The sequence below is a fragment of the Cyprinus carpio genome, chromosome B11, assembly GCF_018340385.1.
Source record: "Cyprinus carpio isolate SPL01 chromosome B11, ASM1834038v1, whole genome shotgun sequence".
In the NCBI taxonomy this organism is placed as follows: domain Eukaryota; kingdom Metazoa; phylum Chordata; class Actinopteri; order Cypriniformes; family Cyprinidae; genus Cyprinus; species Cyprinus carpio.
In genome coordinates this window covers 3068171-3089281 of record NC_056607.1, presented here as the reverse complement: position 1 = coordinate 3089281, position 21111 = coordinate 3068171, and the positions used below count along the sequence as shown (strand labels likewise).

The following is a 21111-nucleotide window of genomic DNA, read 5'->3' as shown; positions in this document are numbered from 1 at the left end:
TCTTTATTTGCAACCCATCAGAACTGCTTGTCGAATAAAACTGTTGGTACAAATGAACTGAACACAAAGACTGGATAAGCAATGATTCTTTATTACTGGATTATGGGTATACAGAAGTTATGGACTGCTGTATTTATAAAAATAAATAAATCAAATATGCCACAGCATTGCCATTTACAGGGGACGTCCATGGTGAGAGGAGCTAAAGACACTGCTGTGTGTTGTGTCAAGGCGATTGGTGTGACCTGATGTGAGCTACAGTAAACAGCACCAATACACACTCCGAACTACGGCCACAGCTGTATAACGGCAGTATCATTTCACACGTGAGAGAGGATTTGCTCATTGACTACTGACAGAAATACTGTGCTAACGCATGCTTCACTTGCTCCAAGAAATAGTCCATCTGTTTTCAAGTAAAGCTAAGCTGTTTAATGGCAGGACAATGTATGTAATATCACACAGGCTGATTCTCTTTCTGTGAATAAGCTCTCAAACACATCCTGCACACTTCTGCCTAAAGTGAACATCTCATGATGAAGTGCATGCAGTTTCAGATGAACTCATGCTGCACTGCGAGGTAAACTGAGGGGTGGTGGGGCTGAGGAGCTCTATCTAACAACAGTCCCAGAGATACTCAGGAGGTTTGGTGTGACAGGACTGACAGGTACGGTGATGTCACTGAGCGGCCCCCGTGGCTGCAGGCACTGGAGTGTTTAGGCTGCTGGGGGCCATGAGAATGGGGGAACCCGTCAGGGGCCCTAGAGCTGTGGAGGCTGGAAGCGCAGCTATTCCTGGTGAAGCAGTTTGGAAAAAGAGGAATCTCAAACACTCTAGTGACACAAGCAATTCCTTGGATGTACACATGAGCTCTCTTCAAACTTGGTCATGTTTATTTGGAGCTCAAGAAACATTTCTCATCAGTGTTGAAAACAGCTGCTGCCTTATATTTTTCTGGAAACCATGATGCATTTTCTTTCAGGGCTCTTTGAAAAAAATGCTTGCTGAATAAATTTTAAACGCACTATGCAAACTTCTGCCAAGGGACGAAAAAAAGGTAATTAAGACTTTTTATCTTACAATTCTGACTTCTTTCTGCAATTCTGAGTCAGAATAATAAGATAAAAACCAAAAACTACAAAAAATTCTAAATCAAAATACTCAAAAAAAAATTACCTAATTAAAAAATTCAATTCAATTACCTTTTTTCAAATTTGTTTTTTTATTCCATGGAGGAGAAAACATACCTTGGAACTAAAAAAAAAAAAAAAAAAAGAAGCCAGAGGCTGTAAACAAAGTCAGAATTGCGAAATAAAAAGTTACTAAAAGTTAGTAATTTATTTAATTAATTATTTATTTTTTTTAATTTATCATCCTGTGGCAGAAACATGCTTAATTCTATTAGGAAAGCATTCATCAAGTACCAATGTACCAGTGTTTTGATCACCTTCATTCATTTGAATAATTAATGCATATTTTGATAAATAAAAGCATCAGTTTCTTTCAAAAACAAACAAGCAACTATAACAAAAAACCTCCCTGATCCCAAACTTCTGAGCAGTCTACAGGCAGGTCCACTTATTGGCACAAAGTTGTTAAGTACAAATAAACTCGATTATAATTTTTAATTAGTATAAAATCGTAATTCTGTTGTTCTTGATTCTGTGACCTGTGCTTAAAGGAATTTTCCAGATTTAAAGCATGCCAAGTTCTATGGACAAAATCGGACAAAAATGTGGGTGTGTGCTTGAATCATTAATATCATTATAATGATATTTTAAAGCAGGCAAGGAGTTAGCTCACCTGTTATCATGGTGGCAGTGCTCACTGCAGTGTTAGTTGATGGCACAGTAATTGATCCTGCGATGCGAGTCTGATCTTTCACAACAGGGACTAAGACAAGGGGCAAGATTTCATAATTAATTAAAAATACTAGTATTTAGTAGTGTAAAAGTATAGAATCGAATGAAATTCTCTTCATAGTAATTCAATAGACCTGGTGCTAATGTAATATTTCAAATGCTATTACAGAAGTAGGGGTGCTCCATGGCCTCTCTTGCAGTCAGTCTGCTCTGATGGTCGTAACGCAACAACTTGTCCAGAAAGTCAAGAGCTTCAGGACTGACCAAGTGTTGGTTTTCACTGTGAACGAACCGCTCCCATCGCTTACGGGAATGTCTAACATGAAGTAAATGTAAATTGGCTGAAATCAAATTGCAGAAGACAGTGCTAACAATGTCAGGTTATAAGGAGGGCTCACCTTCCCAGAATGTCATTAAACCGAGGCTCCAGCTCAATGTTGTATTTATCAATGCAATCATAAAGATCTTCTGTTCCAAGAACTTTAGCTATCCTCACCAACTTTGAAGAAACATGAACATTGTGATCAATTCAGTCAATACAACTCCAAAAGTAAAGACCAACTGCATTCATTTGTTACAGTGCTCATGTTACTACTGTATATGAGAGATACTTGAACTTACGTTATTGCTTTTATTATAATAATTAATAGGCTATTAGTAATGTAATATGTATAACTGTATAACAGACTGCATTAATTGTGGCTATTAAGTACATTTTCAAACTTTAATCCCAAATTTCTTGTAATGTTTAAGAAAAAAAATCACATACACAGTACACCTTTAACTAAAATTATCATATAAAAAATTAGCATTTCTTTTTATTCCAGAGTTAAGACCTGTTCATGACAAGACAACACTGTAACTATAACCATATGATTATATTAGTGTCCACACCAGAGGACAATACTGTTCTGTTTATTATGAGCACACACTGCAGTTTATATAAATGCCCAAGCTTTCTAACGTTAGATGGATTCTGATTGGCTGTCAGTGTTTTTATTGTTTTACCAACTGGGAAAATAAAAAATGAAAGTGATTCCTTCAAATTGTTCCTCTTTGTCGTTATTATCATGGAATTAGAATGATTATTAAAACGTTATAATTACAGTTATTTTGGTAACACTTTATGTGTACTTACCCAAGAAAGTACTGGGTGATATAAGGTAACTACATGGTTAAGGCTAGGTTTAGGAGTAGGTTCAGGGTTAGTACCTAGTTATTACCCAGTTATTATAATTTTTATAATACATACAGTATGTAGTATGTACAAGCAGAACAGGACTGTTAAATAAAGTGTTATCGTTATTGTTATAGTCATCGTCCTTGGTGTTAACAGGCCTTTAGTTCTGGTTCTCTAATTTTAATTTTTTATTATTCATTATCATTTTTTAAAGCAAAAATTAAGGTTAGAGTGATGCAATTACAAATGGTTAAAGTAAATAGGTATAATGTATCATTTATGTGAGGCTTATCATTTTATAAAGCACAGAATATTCCTTTGGTTATCAAGCAACTGTTCATTGAGCTCCTGATGATACTCACCTGGTCATAGTTATCATGTCCGTGGAAGAATGGCTCCTTCCTAAAGATCATACTGGCCAGCATACAACCAAGACTCCACATATCAAGACTGTAGTCATACATCTGGAATGACAGAATAAAAGCCATTTGTTTCAGATTTCCAAAAGCGTTCGCAAGTTGTTTTGCCAAGTTCAGCAATCAAAATCTCAAAAGGTAAATCCTCAAAAGCTGAAGACTTCTCAAGTGGCTGACTAGACATTTTAATCTTAAATGTGAAAACAACTTAAATTGGGCATCTGTATATGAACAGATGTTAGGTCTGACCTGGTAATCTATCAGTAGTTCTGGTCCTTTAAAGTAGCGAGAGGCGACTCTGATGTTGTACTCCTGTCCTGGGTGATAGAATTCAGCCAGTCCCCAGTCAATGAGACGCAACTGAAACATGACAGCATGGACATCAGCCTGTTTGTCTGTCTGTATAATGATAATCTATATGATAAGAACACATGCTGCAAACGTCAGTGGCTTAATGAAACTTTAAACCTCCAACATACAAATGTTCCTTTCCTAGAACAATGCAGCATTATTTTATACTTTGTTTTCGATAATTGTTTCCAACATACTTTCATCAAAAAAAATCAGTGTTGTTGTTTCTTATGTGAGTATTAAGCAGTGTTGACCGATTACCTTTCTGTGCTCATGATCAATCATGATGTTGTGTGGTTTGACATCTCTGTGCATAATACCCATACTGTGACAGAAATCCAAAGCCTAGAGACATACACAACATGAGATCTTTCAAAACCTCTAAAACGGATTTACAGGAACAACAATAAAGAACAATACAATAACAGACTTATAATCTGATGTACTGTATGTATCTAATGCCCTAGACTGAGTTTGATTTCCTGCATATTTCAAAATGTAAAATGCTAATTATTGTATGGGGGAAAGACAAGTATGCAATCTCGTTCAGTTTTCTCATTTTTACACAAACTGTAGTGTTGAATTCAACCTTTAACCAAAATGTCCTTACTAAACTGTAAGAAAAAATGGCAAACAAACATTTATTTATTTATTGAATTCATGGGAAATATACATTTAAAAATGACTAGAAAGCATCATTTGTAAACATAAGCTAGTCTCTGGTGAACATTTATTTTTTAAAAGAGATTTAGGTACCACAATCTCACCTTCAGAATCTCATACATGTAGAAGCGAATGTCATAGTCTGTCAGAGTCTGATACAGTTGCTGATGAAAACAAAGCAAAGATGGAACTAAATACATAACGGGTTTTTGTTTTTGAGGTTATCAGAGATTGAGAATAAGGTTTTTACCTTAAAGTCTGTGTTGTTCACATGTTCAAAAACTAAGGCAGGTGTTCTGGACTGCAATGTGTGTAAAAAAAAAACACTTAAGTGCTAAAATCAGTTCTTCCAGTATAATTTGATTGTTTTTTTTCTGATTACAAATATCACAAACACCAAGGGTTCTGAATACTGACCACTGGGTCTTTGACGATGTCCAGGAGGGTAATGATATTTGGACCTCCGCGAAGGTTCTCAAGAATCTTTATTTCACGCTTTATCTTCTTCTTCTTCACAGGCTAAAAAAGAGAGAGTTCCTAATGATCCACAAACTATTAGGTCCGTAACAACTTTTAAATGCTGCTGCAGTGATTTTTCAAAATAGAAAGGATTACATCAAAGACAAAAAAGAATAAAATTAAATTAAAAGAGTAAATTAATAAGAGTAGATTATTTGTGCATCTGTGTCAACTCTTTGCACCTCTGGCTGTCTTTTTGGTTACACTTTATTTTAAGGTGTCATTGTTAACTATACACCTAAGCACTGAGTAATTTTAATTAACTACATTTAATTACTATATGGTTAGGGTTTGGCTTAGGGTTAGTTGCACGTAATTATGCATAATTAATTGCTATTATAATAGTAAGTACATGTAACATGTGTAACAAGGACACCTTAAAATAAAGTGTTACCATGTTTTGTTTTTTTTGTTTTTTATATTGAGAAGCCATTTGTGTTAACAGCAATATATTCTTTAAAGGCACAGATAACTCGGGACAGGTACACCAACTTGCCACATTAAAGGGTTAGTTCACCCCAACATGAAAATTCTGTCATTAATTACTCACCCTCATGTCATTCCAAACATGTAAGACCTTCGTTCATCTTCAGAACAAATATTAGGATATTTTTGATCAAATCTGAGAGCTATCTAAACCTCCATAGACAGCAACGCGACTGAAATGTTCCCAGGTCCAGAAACATGTGACATCAGTGGCTCAACTTCAGTTTTGCGATGCTACGAGAATACTTTTTTTTGTGCAAAGAAAACAAAAATAACATTATTTACTCAACCATTCTTCTCCCCCGAGTTATGTCTTCCACCATTTTAGGGAGTATTACAAAGCATACGCACACTTTCCCCTAAGTGTAAACAACGCTTATTACGCAGATTACATTCATGTGCATGCTTTCCCCCTGAACATAAACAACCGTGATTACGTCCAATAAGTTCTTGGGTACTCTCCAAAATGGTGGAAGACGTAACTCAGGGGGAAAAGAATGGTTGGGTAAATAATGTTATTTTTGTTTTCTTTGCGCAAAAAAAAGTATTCTTGTAGCATCACAAAACTGAAGTTGAACCACTGATGTCACATGAATGGTTTTACCGATGTATTTACTACATTTCTGGACCTGGGAACATTTCAGTCACGTTGCTGTCTATGGAGGGTCAGATAGCTCTCTGATTTCATCAAAAATATCTTAATTTGGGTTCTGAAGATGAATGAAGGTCTTACGGGTTTCGAACGACATGAGGGTGAGTAATTAATGACAGAATTTTGATTTTGGGGTGAACTAACCATTTAATATTTGTCAAATAAGAAAAACATGGCTTCAAATGCCTTCATTTTTATACTTGCATTGCCCATTTCTGTTAACTACAGAATTGGTCTTACCTTTAGTATTTTAACCACTACTTTCTCATTGTTTGTAATGTTGATTGCTTCAAACACTTCGCTGTACTTTCCTCTGCCTAACTTGCGGACCAGTTGAAAATCATCTTGATTGCTGGAAAATATATGTTAAAAGTATTTGTCAGCATTTAGGTCATTTTACAGCTTTTACAATCTCAATACTTATGTCACGTTTTTAAAACTCTTCACACAGTTCTTCTTACCAACTTTCAGCTTAGCACAGCAGTTACAGTAATTTCACATTTAAAGTGCACAAAAACTACCAAAACACTTCATACATGTATCAAATCAACTCATTTTTTCCCATTACACTAGCAAAGGTTTGTCACTCATAAAACACTGACCTAAAACCACAAACAGGTAGCATTATGTTTTCTGTTGTAAAATGTATTTTAAAAAGAAGAATGTCACTGTCTACTGTTTAGAATACACTGCAGTATATCTCAGGATGGCCCATGCTTGAATTACAAACATTATTCCTAAGTGTTCTCCTTCAGTATGTAATTAAAGACTAACACCTGTGTATGTGTTCATCTAATTGTTTTAATATTTTTAGATTTTCAATATGGTATTACTCAAATGTAGCAAATTGCTGGCTATCTTATTCAGTTTTATATTATGTTTTGAATTTAAGTTGAACACTTTTGAAAAGAGCATGTAAATGTGCAAACTGGCCTGAAGGTTCGTAGAGTTTTAGATGCTAGTTGTGTCTGAGTGAGAAAAGAATTCATGTCATTTGAAAAATGTTGTCACTGAATGTATTCTGTGCCAAAGCAATGATAAATGATCCACAGTTTAGCCCATATAGACTACTGTTGTGCTCACTGTGCAAGGAGTTTTGAAAAAGTGACCTAAATATTGAAAAAAGCATGTGATCAGCAAACAATAGCGAGAAAAAAAAAAAACACAAATACAACATAAAGGTAACAAAACTATGCAAATTGATTGTGTTTGCCACTTTAAAGGTGTTACTACTTGAGCAAAATATACAGTAAAATAAAAGAATGATTTATGACTTATTTTTGAAATATAGACCATATACTGTATATAACATAATAATAATAATAATAATACAATAGATATATTTAGTATGTATAGATATACATACCCCCACTCAATAACATGCGATTCATAATCCCAGTATTCTCTGGGCCGTTGTGTGTTGACCTCAGTGTAGACTCTGGCGCGACTCGCCACAGGTCCTGACATGATGCACAGTTCAGCACTGTGTTTACTGTACTGCGAATTCAAAATCGGATGAGAACAGTTTTGCAGAAAGTGCTGGCTACTGGAAAGGGGCCATAGAAGATGGAAGCGCCTCCGGATGGCTGTGGGGAAAAGTAAATAACATGGGAAATCTGAGACTTTGTCAAGAAGACTACTTAAGCTAACTCACTACACACATGTAGGCTATATTTTTATGTGTATTTGGTGAATAACTTTTGCCCCAATCATCTGCAGCAAAGCTTTGCATTCGTTAGGTTGTGTTTGATCTAAAAACATGAAACCTGACTTAAAGTTAAACACCCAGTTTTATTCATTCAATATTTTTTCACCCTCATTCTTCTGGGGAACACCAAAGGAAAAAAAAAAGTAAGAATTTTTGGTTACCACTGACTTCCATTATATGGACAAAATTCACTGAGCAATTTTTCAAAATATCTTTTTGTACTTTTTGTTTGTTCCACAAAGAAAGAAAGTCAAACATGTTTGGAATGACATGAGGATGAATGAACGATGACAAACTGTTTTTTTTTTGGGTGAACTCTCTCTACTGTATTTGCTTCAGTATAATGAAGATCCTAAATAAGAACTACAATGTCAATCCCTAATTTTAGAAAAAAGTCTGCAGTGAAATTTGCATTTTCTCAAGAAAATACCAGTACTTGAGAAAGCAAAATAAATTTTTTTTTTCTTTTTCTCAGAAAAGGAAGAGGAAAAATGTATGACGTCATCAGCTTTTCAGGCTATTATGGCACCGAGTGTTTGCTGAACAACATTCTAACAATGTAGGTTTAAGTCAGGGATAGTTGTTTTGGTTTTATATTCATTTTACATTTATTTAACATTGGTGATGGAAGCAGCAGCTAGAGTTCTTACTAGAACCAGGAAGTATGATCATATTAGCCCGGTTCTGTCAACACTGCACTGGCTCCCTATCAAACATTGTATAGATTTTAAAATCTTGCTTATTACTTATAAAGCCCTGAATGGTTTAGCACATCAGTATTTGAACGAGCTCTTGTTACATTATAGTCCTCCACGTCCGCTCCGTTCTCAAAACTCTGGCAATTTGATAATACCTAGAATATCAAAGTCAACTGCGGGCGGCAGATCCTTCTCCTATTTAGCACCCAAACTCTGGAATAACCTACCTAATATTGTTCGGGAGGCAGACACACTCTTGCAGTTTAAATCTAGATTAAAGACCCATCTCTTTAACCTGGCTTACACATAACATACTAATACACTTCTAATATCCAAATCCGTTAAAGGATTTTTAGGCTGCATTAATTAGGTAAACCGGAACCGGGAACACTTCCCATAACACCCGATGTACTTGCTACATCGTTAGAAGAATGGCATCTACGCTCATATTAGTCTGTTTCTCTCTAATTCCGAGGTCACCGTAGCCACCAGATCCAGTCTGTATCCAAGTCAGATGGTCACTGCAGTCACCCAGATCCAGTATGTATCCAGCCCAGATGGTGGATCAGCACCTAGAAAGGACATCTACAGCCCTGAAAGACAGCGGAGACCAGGACTAGAGCCCCAGATACAGATCCCCTGTAAAGACCTTGTCTCAGACGACCACCGGGACAAGACCACAGGAAAACAGATGATTCTTCTGCAAAATCTGACTTTGCTGCAGCCTGGAATTGAACTGCTGGTTTCGTCTGGTCAGAGGAGAACTGGCCCCCCGACTGAGCCTGGTTTCTCCCAAGGTTTTTTCTCCATTCTCTCACTGATGGAGTTTTGGTTCCTTGCAGCTGTCACCTCTGGCTTGCTTAGTTGGGGACACTTCATTTACAGCGATATCGTTGACTTGATTGCAAATTATTGCACAGATACTATTTAAACTGAACTGAGCTGCATGATGACATCACTGAATTCAATGATGAACTGCCTTTAACTGTCATTTTGCATTATTGACACTGTTTTCCTAATTATTGTTGTTCAGTTGCTTTGACGCAATCTTTTTTGTTTAAAGCGCTATATAAATAAAGATGACTTGACTTGACTTGACATACCTCTGGCCAGCTTCCCGAGTGGAGTGGGTGTGTGTGAAGAGGGACACTGGGACAAAAGGGCTAGCAGTGTATGATGTGGCTCACCTAAAGTTAATGGAGAACCCTCACCACTGCATTTACAATGGTCTTTTCGCAGGTCAAGGAAGGGAACTGGAAGAAATTTCCATGCAACCATCAACCTCCCACCTTCCGTTAAGATTTTTCAAAGGTTTTTACTATTTAAATGTCATATAAAGCAAAAATAGCTAATTCTTTTTCACTACAGTTACAAAAACCGTTTTGTATCAGTGCAATAATTGTTGTAGCTGGCATCTACATGTTACTAGTAAGAACTTCCATTGAAATCCGTTTTGCAAACTGCTTGTCCAGTGTGGGGTCACACGGATGCTGAGGCCTATCCCAGCATCTCGGGCCTTACGCAGGGTAACAACCTGGATGCATGGCTAGTCACATTTCAAGTAATTAATTAATTATACATATCGGTCATTGCTTTTACACTCTGTTATAGAAAACTGACAGGCTATCAATAATTAAAAAACGTTTTATTATTATTATTTTTTTTACAATTGGGATGAACTTCATTACTAATGCAACGTTTTTTTTTTACTTAGCATTTTTTTTTAAATTTAATTAGCCTATATTAATTATAATTCAATTCTGCAAGTGATTAGATGTTAAACCTGCTTGACATTATATTAAGTCATTTTTTTCTAAGAGATATACCATATGATCTAAAAGATATGATGCCCGCTATTCAGCACACAGCACCTGCTAAACTAATAGAGAATTTACTAGCATCAGATACTCAGTGATCATATCATGTGTAACAGCAGTGATGCAAACACACTTCTGAAAGCAGTGTAATAAATGGGATGAGCTTTCTCCACACAACCCGAGCAGCGCCGGCTTCCTCATCTCAACACCAGTCTTCTTCACCACAGCTTTACACACATTTCACTGCATGCAGAGACGCATTTACCTTTTCGATGACAGCCGAATTGACGTGCTAATATTCAACCCGTCGTGGAGATATTTATCCTTATTTCTGTGGGATATTGAGTCATTTCTGTCTCAGAGACTCAACATGGCTGTTTGATAAGGGCTTTGAGAGCGCACGCGCCAAACATCACAAATAGACATAAGCTTACTGACTAGACTAACATTTTTCTTATTTTTCAAACAAGCATGGCGCTAACGCCACAAATGGTTCGATTCCAGTGGATACACAATGTATTGACTGAATGCAAAGTAAATCTCTTTAGATAAACGTATCTAGCAAAATCATAAATGTTTTAACATTTAACATTTTTTTTTAATTTATATATATAGACATGGCAGAAACGTCATTGCATTTGTGTCAAAGCCATATTGCACCAAAAATTAATATCATGATTCTTGGCACATTTTGACATTATAAAAAAACGTTGTTTATATATATATATATATATATATATATATATATATATATATATATATATATATATATATAATTCAGGTAAACATTGGTCCACATTTTTGTCATTACATGAGGAGAAATGTGGCTCAATAAACCTGAATTCATTTATGTGTCTGCCTGCAACTTTCTTAGCCTCGAGTTTTCAAAACTTTTATTCTGTGCATGTGGTTACCCATTTAGTGCATCAAGTGATCCAATGAATGTCACCCAAAAACGAAAATTTGCTGAAATTGTACTCATCCATGGTGTAGATGTGTTTGTTTCTTCATCAGATTTGGAGAAATGTAGCATCACAGCTCTTGCTCATCAACGAATCCGCTTCAGTGAATGGGTGCCATCAGAATGAGAGTCCAAACAGCTGATAAAAACATCACAATAATCCACAGCAACACTTCCTCCACTGATCCAGATGAGATTACTTCTTTTTTTTTTTTTTTTTTTTTTTTTGCTATAGAAAGAAATATTATGGATAGAGCTATCATATTTTCGTCAGAGGCAGTTAAAAATGTCTTGATGAAATTTGTTTCTTACAAACCTGCAACTTTTCTCTTCACAAGACATTAATTGATGGACTGGAGTGGATTACTTGGATTATTGTGTTTTTTATCATTCAGACCATCATTCTGACGGCACCCATTCACTGCAGAGTGAGTGAGCTAAATTTCTCCGAATCCATTCCGATGAAGAAACAAATTTTAGTTTGAACTGTTTCAACACCGAGTAAAATTAGAAAACTGAGTTCACTTGTGATTATTTTTGTAAGGTGTTGTGTACAGTTGTTGTTGTAAGTTTATACACCCCTTGCAGAACCTGCCACATGCTTCTAATTGTTTCTAATACAAATTAAATTACTTCACACTACCACAAATAAGCTATTTCACAACACAGCTATGGAGTCCACAAGACAAAATAATAACAGAATTTAAACAATGAAGTAGTTAAAAACCTGGATTACGGTGAGCAGTTATAATGGCCATTGCTCTTCAGGAAAATCCTCCTGGTCCCATTTCCATTGTTTTTCCAGCATCTTCTGCATATTTGATCCCTTTCAAACAAGGATTATAAATAACTGAAATCAGGTTTTTCACACGGTTGTGAGACTCAGTTATTCGGTTATTTATCCTTGTGTACAATATTCAAACATCTGTTATGTGAAATAGGTTATTTAAGGCAGTACCCCCCCCCCCCCCCCCCCCCTCTTTTTTAATTATTTCTGTTTCTGCAAGGGTTATGTAAACTTACTTCCCACAACTGTTCACTGAAGTTGGAGCAACAAGCAGCAAGTTTGTCGGTTTTCATTACAGATTTTGCACAGCATAACTGAACATGATCACCTTGCTGAATTTATAAAACCTAAAATGCAACAGATCTTAATGAACAATTTCTCTTATTGGTCTAGAACGTATTATTGACCACAAAATTTATTTATAGTGTCCATGGTGTCAAAGCTCTCAACAGCTCAATGGAACATATAATATTAAAACTGTGTGTAATCTGCAGCCCTAGCACCAAACTAAAAAAAAAGAAATTAATAAAATAATGAGCCATCAACCTACAACCATCTGTCTTGTTTTCTCTGCATATTAAAATGGGATAGAATATATCATTAAACACAAATCGCACACTTCATCTTTGCTGTTGCAAACATGTTCTATTATTGAGCTTATGTTATTATTTTGCTTTTAACTTTTAATTAACTGAAGTGACCTAAAGCTGAGAGCCTGAAGGAAGTAATGAAACACCATTCAAGACTCAACCTTGACTGGTCAGGCCAGAAGCCTTGGATTATAAACAGTCAAGACTGTTGACTCAAAGGCTAGAAAAAGATGAAAAAAAAAAAAAAAAAAAAAAGATAAAATCTTAATATTCCCACCACACAGCATGTTACATGATAGCACAAATTCATTTTCACTTGCAGAACTATTCTCAAATTACACTCAATAAGATCATTTGTTATTTTTACAATTTGCATGTATAACAAATAAACCTTTAAAAAAAAAAGATTAGAATGATGTACAGTATTCTGCTGTGCACACCACTACATCCATCGTTTCTGTCCAATGGGAGCTCCTGAAGCAGGACTGCTCATTGGTTGCTGCAGCACATGGGGAGTGGTCAGGAATAGAGAGGAGAACAGGGAGGGATTCTCATGAGTCCAGAGAGGAGGAGGAGAAGGAATGCTCAGCCTTGCGTGTGTGAATGTTTTCCGGATGAAGGTAGAGAGGATGAAGGAGAAGCTCTGAGCTCAGTTGCTGTAGATCTGTCCTTCGGGAGGCTGCGGCAGCTTCATGTTCTCTTTGCACATCATGAGTCGTCGCAGCTCCTGCAGGACCACACGGATGCTGTACGAATTCTGCCACTTGGCCAGTGAGGATACAGCTCGCATGTCGACCTGAGGCAACCAAAGACACGCGGACAACACATTAAACAGTGCAATAACAACAACAACAACAACAAGGTTTGGAGGTTTTCTAAACAGTCCTACAGAATTGACCTATTCGTCTGTTCAATTTGAGAATCCCTGAATGCTGAATCCCTGACAATTTTCAAGCGACAGCTGAAAACTCATCTCTTTTGGTGCTACTTGGAGAAAAAAAAAAGCTTCCCTTTCTAGCTAAAAACAAAAAACTCTTCATTCATATTAAATACTGAAATATTTGGGTTGTCTAAGTTTCAGGTTGTGAACATAACATTTCAGGCAGGTTCAGTTCATTAGCAATTCAGAATTCCTTCTATCAAAGTGTAGACAGACAATATGGTAAACATAGGAATTATGAAGGCAAAATGCACATGACAGAAGCAGCAGATGAGGAAGAACTTGAATATTCAGTACTCAGTTGAACTTACCACACCATTTGAGTTATGCACTCCATTCAAGTTGATCTTTGTCACAAAACGAACAAAAGGAGGCGTTTCTGGATATCTTGGTCCACATTCTACTCTTAGGCTGTACATCCTGTTCTCATAGATGGTCTTCATGAAAACAAACAAAAAAAATTATAAACATTATAAAAAGTACAATTCTAAAACAAAACCACAACTGACATGTTCAAACTATAAAGATAACTATAACAACTATAACAGCATCTACACCAACTCATGATATTGTTCTGTTGCTACAGTTTGGTAATTTGACGCTTTGAATGCTTCTTTAGAGCAGGATGGATTCGCTGTCAATGTTTTTATTGTTCATCATCTTGGAAAAATCCTTCCGATAGTGATTCCAACAATATTGGCCCTGTAACATTTACAGCTCATAAAAGCAACTATTAAACATATTATGCCCTGATCAGTCTACATGAACATACAACTGCCAAGGAATTTGAAACCCCTTCAGATTTAGTGCATTAATTCCTCCAGAACTATAATGCCCCTCAAATAAAAACACGTTCTAGAGTGGTTCATGAACACTAGAAGGAAAAACATATTTTGGCTTTAATGGGTAGCTCAAATGTACATTTCTACACAATTCCTCAAGGAACTCAAGCTTTTTTCTTCAATTTAGAAGTGCTGGATGCTACTTCTCTGCTGATGCATCAGAAGTAATTTAATGATTTCAGTCCCATAACAATTCTTATGACGACTTTATATTATTAGTTAAATGAAGAAAAAAAAAAAAAAAGTTCTATGTAGATAACACCCCTATCCATACTTTCCAAAAAGTGTTAATTGCAGCAACTGTATTTATAGTTATATATAATACAGGGTGAAAACAAATACCGATACTCTCTGATTATGTAATCCGTATGAGAGGTGAATTTCTTTAGTCGGAGGCAGAGTTGGACAGTAGACATATTTTTAGTCTGCTGTAAAAGTTCTTCTCAACTGTCTGAACTTTATCAGTGTTTTTCTTTAGAAAACCTTTACTTCACAACATTCCAAAACATAATATAATGCTTTTTACTGCACTACATTTCATATTAAATATAAATTAATACTTAAGTACTTTAAATCTAAGGTACCTTTCTAATTACATTAGAAATCTGGTATTTTAAATGTTCTTAAGTATTAAAAGTAAACAACAACAACAACAAAACTTATTTATGAAATGCAGTGCAGTAAAAAGTATGACATTATGCTTTGGAATGTAGTGACGTAAAAGTTTTCAAAAGAGTAACACTCTGATAAAGTACAGATACTTTTTAAATTTACCTGAGCAAAGTAAAAATACCTCACTACTGTCCACCTCTGGTCGGGGGCAGCCCTAATATAATAATCTACACAATTTAATATAATATAATAATATGATTAATATAATTAACTAAATAATTTCAACAGTTTCACATGTATAAATATGATTTAATAAGCAAAGATGCTTGTTTGTTTATAGTTAAATGCCATGCCAGTTACCATGGCTATATTCATGAACAGAAAAAAATATATAGATACAGACTTTAAAAAAAGTTTTTAAAATGTGTCTGTGATCACTCTAGATCCTTTACTTCATTAAAACATTGAGAAAAAAAATACACTTCTTTAAGAAACCTTTTCACAAGGGTCTTTACCTTATTGAAAAGTGAAGAGTGGAGTTCAAGACATCAGTCAGAATATCGAGTCACTTTATTTTAAGGTCCAATTCTCGCCATTAACAAACCATTAACTACAACTTTTGCCTAATTAATCTTGTAATTTGCTGCTTATTAATAGTTAGTAAGGTAGTTGTTAAGTTTAGGCATTGGGTAGGATTAGGGATGTAGAATATGCATTATAAGCACTAATAATAATCCTATGTTAATAACAGGCACGCTGATAAACAACTAGTTAATAGAGAAAATGGGTCTCTATCCTAAAGTGTTACCAAATATGGTTCAGTGATAAATATGCAAAGATGTAAGTCAATCACAGAAGCAAGGTCAAAAATTAAAGTCTTAAAGGAGGCACACACACTTGAGTATTCAAACAGAGAAATGGCAAATTATTTCTAAATGATTAATTAATTAAATTCAATTTATATAGCGCTTTTCTGCTTTTTTTTGTCTAGGCACTCAAAGCGCTTTATATTGTGGGGGGGGGTCTCCTCACCCACCATGATGATGATGCGACGGCAGCCATAGTTTCTGATCTTGCCATTAGTTTCTTTGTTAAAGTATTTGTTTCAGGTGCGTCTCATTAATTTACCCATTATATATACTCTCTGTTTTGTTCTGTTCTCTGTCGGTTATTTACTTTACAATTGTGTGTGCTGCGTTTGCTCCTGCAATTCTCCTGTTTTTATTCCTTGTGGATTTATAATTAAAAGGCTCTTCTGGACTATACTCATTCGTTGTGATCTTAATATACAGTAGCACTACAGAATACAATTAAATTAATGTGATATGGATTTTATAAAACAGTTCAGTAAACATTTATTAAGCTGACCACAAAACCTGGAGACCTGGACATTAACCTCCCTCTGCAACTGGATTATGGACTTTCTGACCAACAGACCTCAGCATGTTAGGTCAGGCCACACCTGCTCCACCATCATCACACTCAACACTGGCGTACCACAGGGCTGTGTGCTGAGCCCGTTCCTCTACTCCCTGTACACCCATGACTGCAAGCCTGTGCATGGATCCAACTCCATGATTAGGTTTGCAGATGACACCACGGTGATTGGCCTCATCAGAGACAACGATGACACTGCCCACAGGGAGGAGGTACAGCACCTCGCCACATGGTGCACTGACAACAACCTGCTCCTTAACACCAGCAAGACAAAGGAGGTCATTGTGGACTTCAGGAAGAAGAAAGGAAGCACGCATGACCCAATCCACATTAACGGGATGGCTGTTGAATGTGTCTCCAGCTTCAAGTTCCTAGGAACCACCATCTTGGAGGACAAACACAAACACCTCCAGACTGGGCAAGAAGGCTCACCAGCGCCTCTTCTTCCTCAGAACACTGAAGAAGAAACAGTTGTCTTCAGCCATCCTGGTGAACTTTTACCACTGTGCGATCGAGAGCATCCTGACCAGTTGTATTACAGTCTGGTATGGGAACTGCTCAGTTGCTGACCGCAAGGCACTGCAGAGGGTGGTGAAAACCGCCCAACGCATCACAGGGACACCACTTCCTGCTATTGAGGACATCCAGAGGAAACGCTGTCTACGTCGAGCTCGCAGCATTCTTAAGGACTCCTCTCACCCTGATCATAGACTGTTTAACCTCCTGCCCTCCGGACAAGGACCAGCAGATCCAGGAACAGTTTTTTCCCTACAGCGGTCTCCTTACTGAATTCTGCCCTCTGACACCCCCCACACCATACACACACACTCCTCACCCCTCCTCATCACTACACCTGATTTACAAACAAGCAAAAAACAGTAAACTTTTTGCTACTTGCACTACTGTATGTTCATCCAGAATACTGAGTAATTCATTTGCACACTGAAATATTTTCTATGCACTTTTACTGTCCATTGCACTACTGTAAATGATGTTCATATGTTCATAGTTTCTGCTTATAGTGTACATACACTTATACATAATCCATCTGTATAGTATGTTCATAGTACACCTATCTGTATATTGTGCTGTATATCATAATTTAAATCTGTAAATTATGTCCATAATACTGCCTTATTTGTATATTTATTGTACATTTGTAACATATTGTATACACTGTATATTCTGTACTTACTGCTTATTGCACTTATGGTTAGACTACCTTACATGATGTGCAATGACAATAAAGTTGAATCTAATTTGTAATCGCGCAAATTTTCATGAAAACCTGCACTCTTACATTTTGAATCTTGAATACTGGGGGCATTCTAACAGGCGAGATCACAAAGGGCACTCTGCACTCTGAAGACATTAGCTTTTGCAATAATGTCAGTTAAAACAACAATTATGACAGTATCAGGGATAATACATATTGCACACGTCAAACGTAGTAATGTGCCTTTTTCCCCAGTAATATCGTTATTGGCATTTGGTTCTTTTCAGAAACATTTTTCCAACAGAATAAACACCGACTTTCTGAGTAGGAACGTGGGAAAACAATTACATAGTTTTACTCATGCACAAGAATATGTATCTTAACATTAATTCAATAGAGCCAAGTAGGCCAGTAGAACTGACCCTAGGAGGTCCGATGATCATTCCTCTCCAGCGTGTGAGGGTCATGTCCTCATCGTCTTCCAAACCCCAGCTCACTGTCCCATCTCCAACACCCTTCTGACCCTCCTCAAGCTCCTCCAGCAGCCGGAAGTTACGGGGGACTTTCACGCCTGTGAAAACAAACATTTGCTGCTGAAATAATGTTCAGAACAGACATTTGTATTTGACATCTGGCTAGAAATGTCATTTCAAAATCTGTATAAGTTTTGTATTTGAGTTCTGTTTCAAATACCTTTCTAAGCCAATGCAAAAAAAACAACAAAAAAAAAATGAGTGTTTAGATTTGATCAGCGGTGCTTGACCTAAAATACCGAAATCACAATACTCAATCAGTGACTTCTTCGGTATCAAAATATGAGCCCCAAAAGAGTGCAACAACGCCTGCACACTATTTAGTGGCCCCTAGATTTTGAAGAATTTCCCCCCCATTAATTTTTCCCCATATGGACTTTAAAAAGATCTTTAAGAGTTAGAAACCATTAGCCAAGCAAACCAGCTACGAGGTGAACCACAACTTCACAAACTTTGATTTCAAGCACAAGGCCTAAATATCTAAAAACTTGACAAAAAGACAAACAATGCATATTTATAAAACTATTGATTTAAAGATGTTGACTGTATATAGAAACAACATATGTTACATGTATTTACTATTTATATAGTGTGTCAGCATGAGGAGACTGAATCTATTATCTCATTAGCTTCATATACATTTTGGTGCAATTTCGATTTCGATCAAAGGACTGGATCAGTAAGAGATTGGTGCAGATTTCTTTGCAGAATCACATTATTTTTCACAGGAAATTCCCCTATTAAACAAAGTTATTTAAAAATACAGACCAATGGCTTCGACAAAAACTTATAGCATCAATTAACAGCCTCGTAACTCACAGCTGGTATGTTTTAAAGGTTTATAAATGATCACTGAAAATCACATCCACTATGAAGAAAATGAATGGCATTTTTACTACCAAAACCCTACTGCTGCACTCTATATAACACAAGAGAAGATGATCAGCTCCCCAAAAAAGGGCAAATTAACAATAACAAGCATCTGCATACAGTGTGGAAAAGTCATGTTTTGTTTTTTTAATAGATTTCAACAGAAGTGTATTTTTTAAAGTATTTTTTCAAGGTGTATATTATGTGCTACAAACCACTGAGTTAAGGAATGGAGATGAATAAATGATAAAAGATTAAGAATACGTACTTTACATTTTCAACAAGAGGTCTGCAAAGGAACTGACATTATTAATGCTAGTTACTGTGTTTAAATGGAAGACGTGAAATGTTAGGGTTTTTACATCACGAAGTCAACGGTCGTGTCTTAAATTAGCGAGCTGCCTACCTATACGGCATTTTGGCAAACATATTCTTAAACCTACAGTAACGAACTGCCAACAAAGAAAGCATGTTTAAAACATTAACGAAGTTCGACTGACGCGGAACGCGGCTGCAGTCTAGTTAGGCAGCCACAGGGTTTTGAGACACAGCCAGTGTATTGTGTCGTTTCTCTATCATGACGCTGCAGTTGAAGAAGCTACACGGCTAACCAACTGAATAGTGAGACTATATCAAAACCACGTTGTACTTTAATCTATACACATTAGGAGCGATGTATATGGATCTTAAACTATTTAAGACAGACTCAAACATGAGCACCATCGACATTAAACGCGAGAAATGTCACTGATTTGACAGGCTAATGCTGTGCAAACACACCCACATGAATACCGAGACTCTAAACACAGCAACACGAGTCAATATTTCAATGAAAGTTTATTTCTTCCGCGTTTTAACATTTCATAACACTCATTTTAGATACGAAAAAAAGAAACGATCTAATACAAAGGCAGATTTTCATAAATTTACCTGATCCGGCGGCGGCCGCCATCTTGTTACTCAGCAGCGGGGACGCGCGCCAACTGTGAACAATCGCCTCATGAATTATGCATGTTAATAATCACTGGAGTTCACTTCAGTGCGTTTATTACTCATTATATACTCCTGAATCTCTAGTAAAGTTAGTACATGTTCCTCAGTAAACGTAGTAAAATGTCATCATAAATTAATTGCTGATGTGTGAGTACTTTTGGTTTTCGTGTTCATATTATTTTTATTTTATTTAGGCTATTTATTATTTGGTAGAGTATTTGAAAGTCAAGACTCAAAAAACAAACAAACAAACAAACAAACGAACGAACAAAAAAAGATTTTACTTTAAAAAAAAAAAAGAAAAAAAGAAAGAAAACGCAGGATGCTATAGTGTAGAATAAATAGAACAATGCAAAGCTATAAGAAAGAAAATAAAAAAATAAAAAATATAATAGAAAAAGAACAGGGAACACTAGTTTTAGAGGGTCATATTTTAAATAAATAATAAAAAAGGAGATAGATTAGAAATAGAATCGAGAGTATTCGTTTTAGAGGGTCAAGTTTTTTTAATAAATAAAAAGAAAATAAGTAGATAGAATAGAAATATAATATGAAGTGCTATTATTAGAGTGTCATGTGTAGATGGAAGAGATGTGTCTTAGCTGTTTCTTAGCTGCTCGGATGGTCGGGCATCATTCCACCAGACATTCCAGCCAATGTTTGATTATTTTAAAATCTGCATTACTGGTTTAAATGTGCTCAATTATTTTATCATTATTTTACCCTATATGACTGTAGGCTTAATCGTTGTGGTTTTGTTTGTTGTTAATGTATTCAAATATGTCAGCTTAGCAAAAGCACATAAAAAAGTGCAGTAAAAAGTAAATGGGTCAGTCACGAGGGTCGAAGTCCTGCCTTTAACTCCAACCTGTGCCAACACATCTGCCTGAAAGTGTTCTGGAGACCTGCTTGACTGGTTTAGGTGTGTTTAATTCGGGTTGCAGGACAATGGCCCTCCCGAAGAAGGATTGAACACTC

At 36.2% G+C, this 21111-nt stretch overlaps 2 protein-coding genes across 2 annotated transcripts; both read right to left on the bottom strand.

The window, feature by feature from the left end:
* Positions 1-141: 141 nt before the first annotated feature.
* LOC109082273 (casein kinase II subunit alpha) lies at positions 142-10922 on the bottom strand. The gene is made up of 13 exons (XM_042733597.1): positions 10618-10922; positions 7496-7715; positions 6370-6481; positions 4890-4991; positions 4723-4773; positions 4577-4636; positions 4071-4154; positions 3708-3818; positions 3405-3506; positions 2261-2361; positions 2030-2178; positions 1804-1893; positions 142-794 (listed from the first exon to the last, which is right to left on the bottom strand). The coding sequence occupies exons 2-13, from the start codon at positions 7594-7596 to the stop codon at positions 679-681; spliced, it is 1179 nt and encodes a 392-aa protein (XP_042589531.1). The 5' UTR covers positions 7597-7715; positions 10618-10922; the 3' UTR covers positions 142-678.
* A 1575-nt stretch (positions 10923-12497) lies between these two features.
* ube2v1 (ubiquitin-conjugating enzyme E2 variant 1) lies at positions 12498-20209 on the bottom strand. Its single transcript, XM_042733596.1, has 4 exons — positions 20071-20209; positions 18160-18308; positions 13942-14067; positions 12498-13486 (listed from the first exon to the last, which is right to left on the bottom strand). The coding sequence occupies exons 1-4, from the start codon at positions 20090-20092 to the stop codon at positions 13340-13342; spliced, it is 444 nt and encodes a 147-aa protein (XP_042589530.1). The 5' UTR covers positions 20093-20209; the 3' UTR covers positions 12498-13339.
* Between the last annotated feature and the right edge of the window lie 902 nt (positions 20210-21111).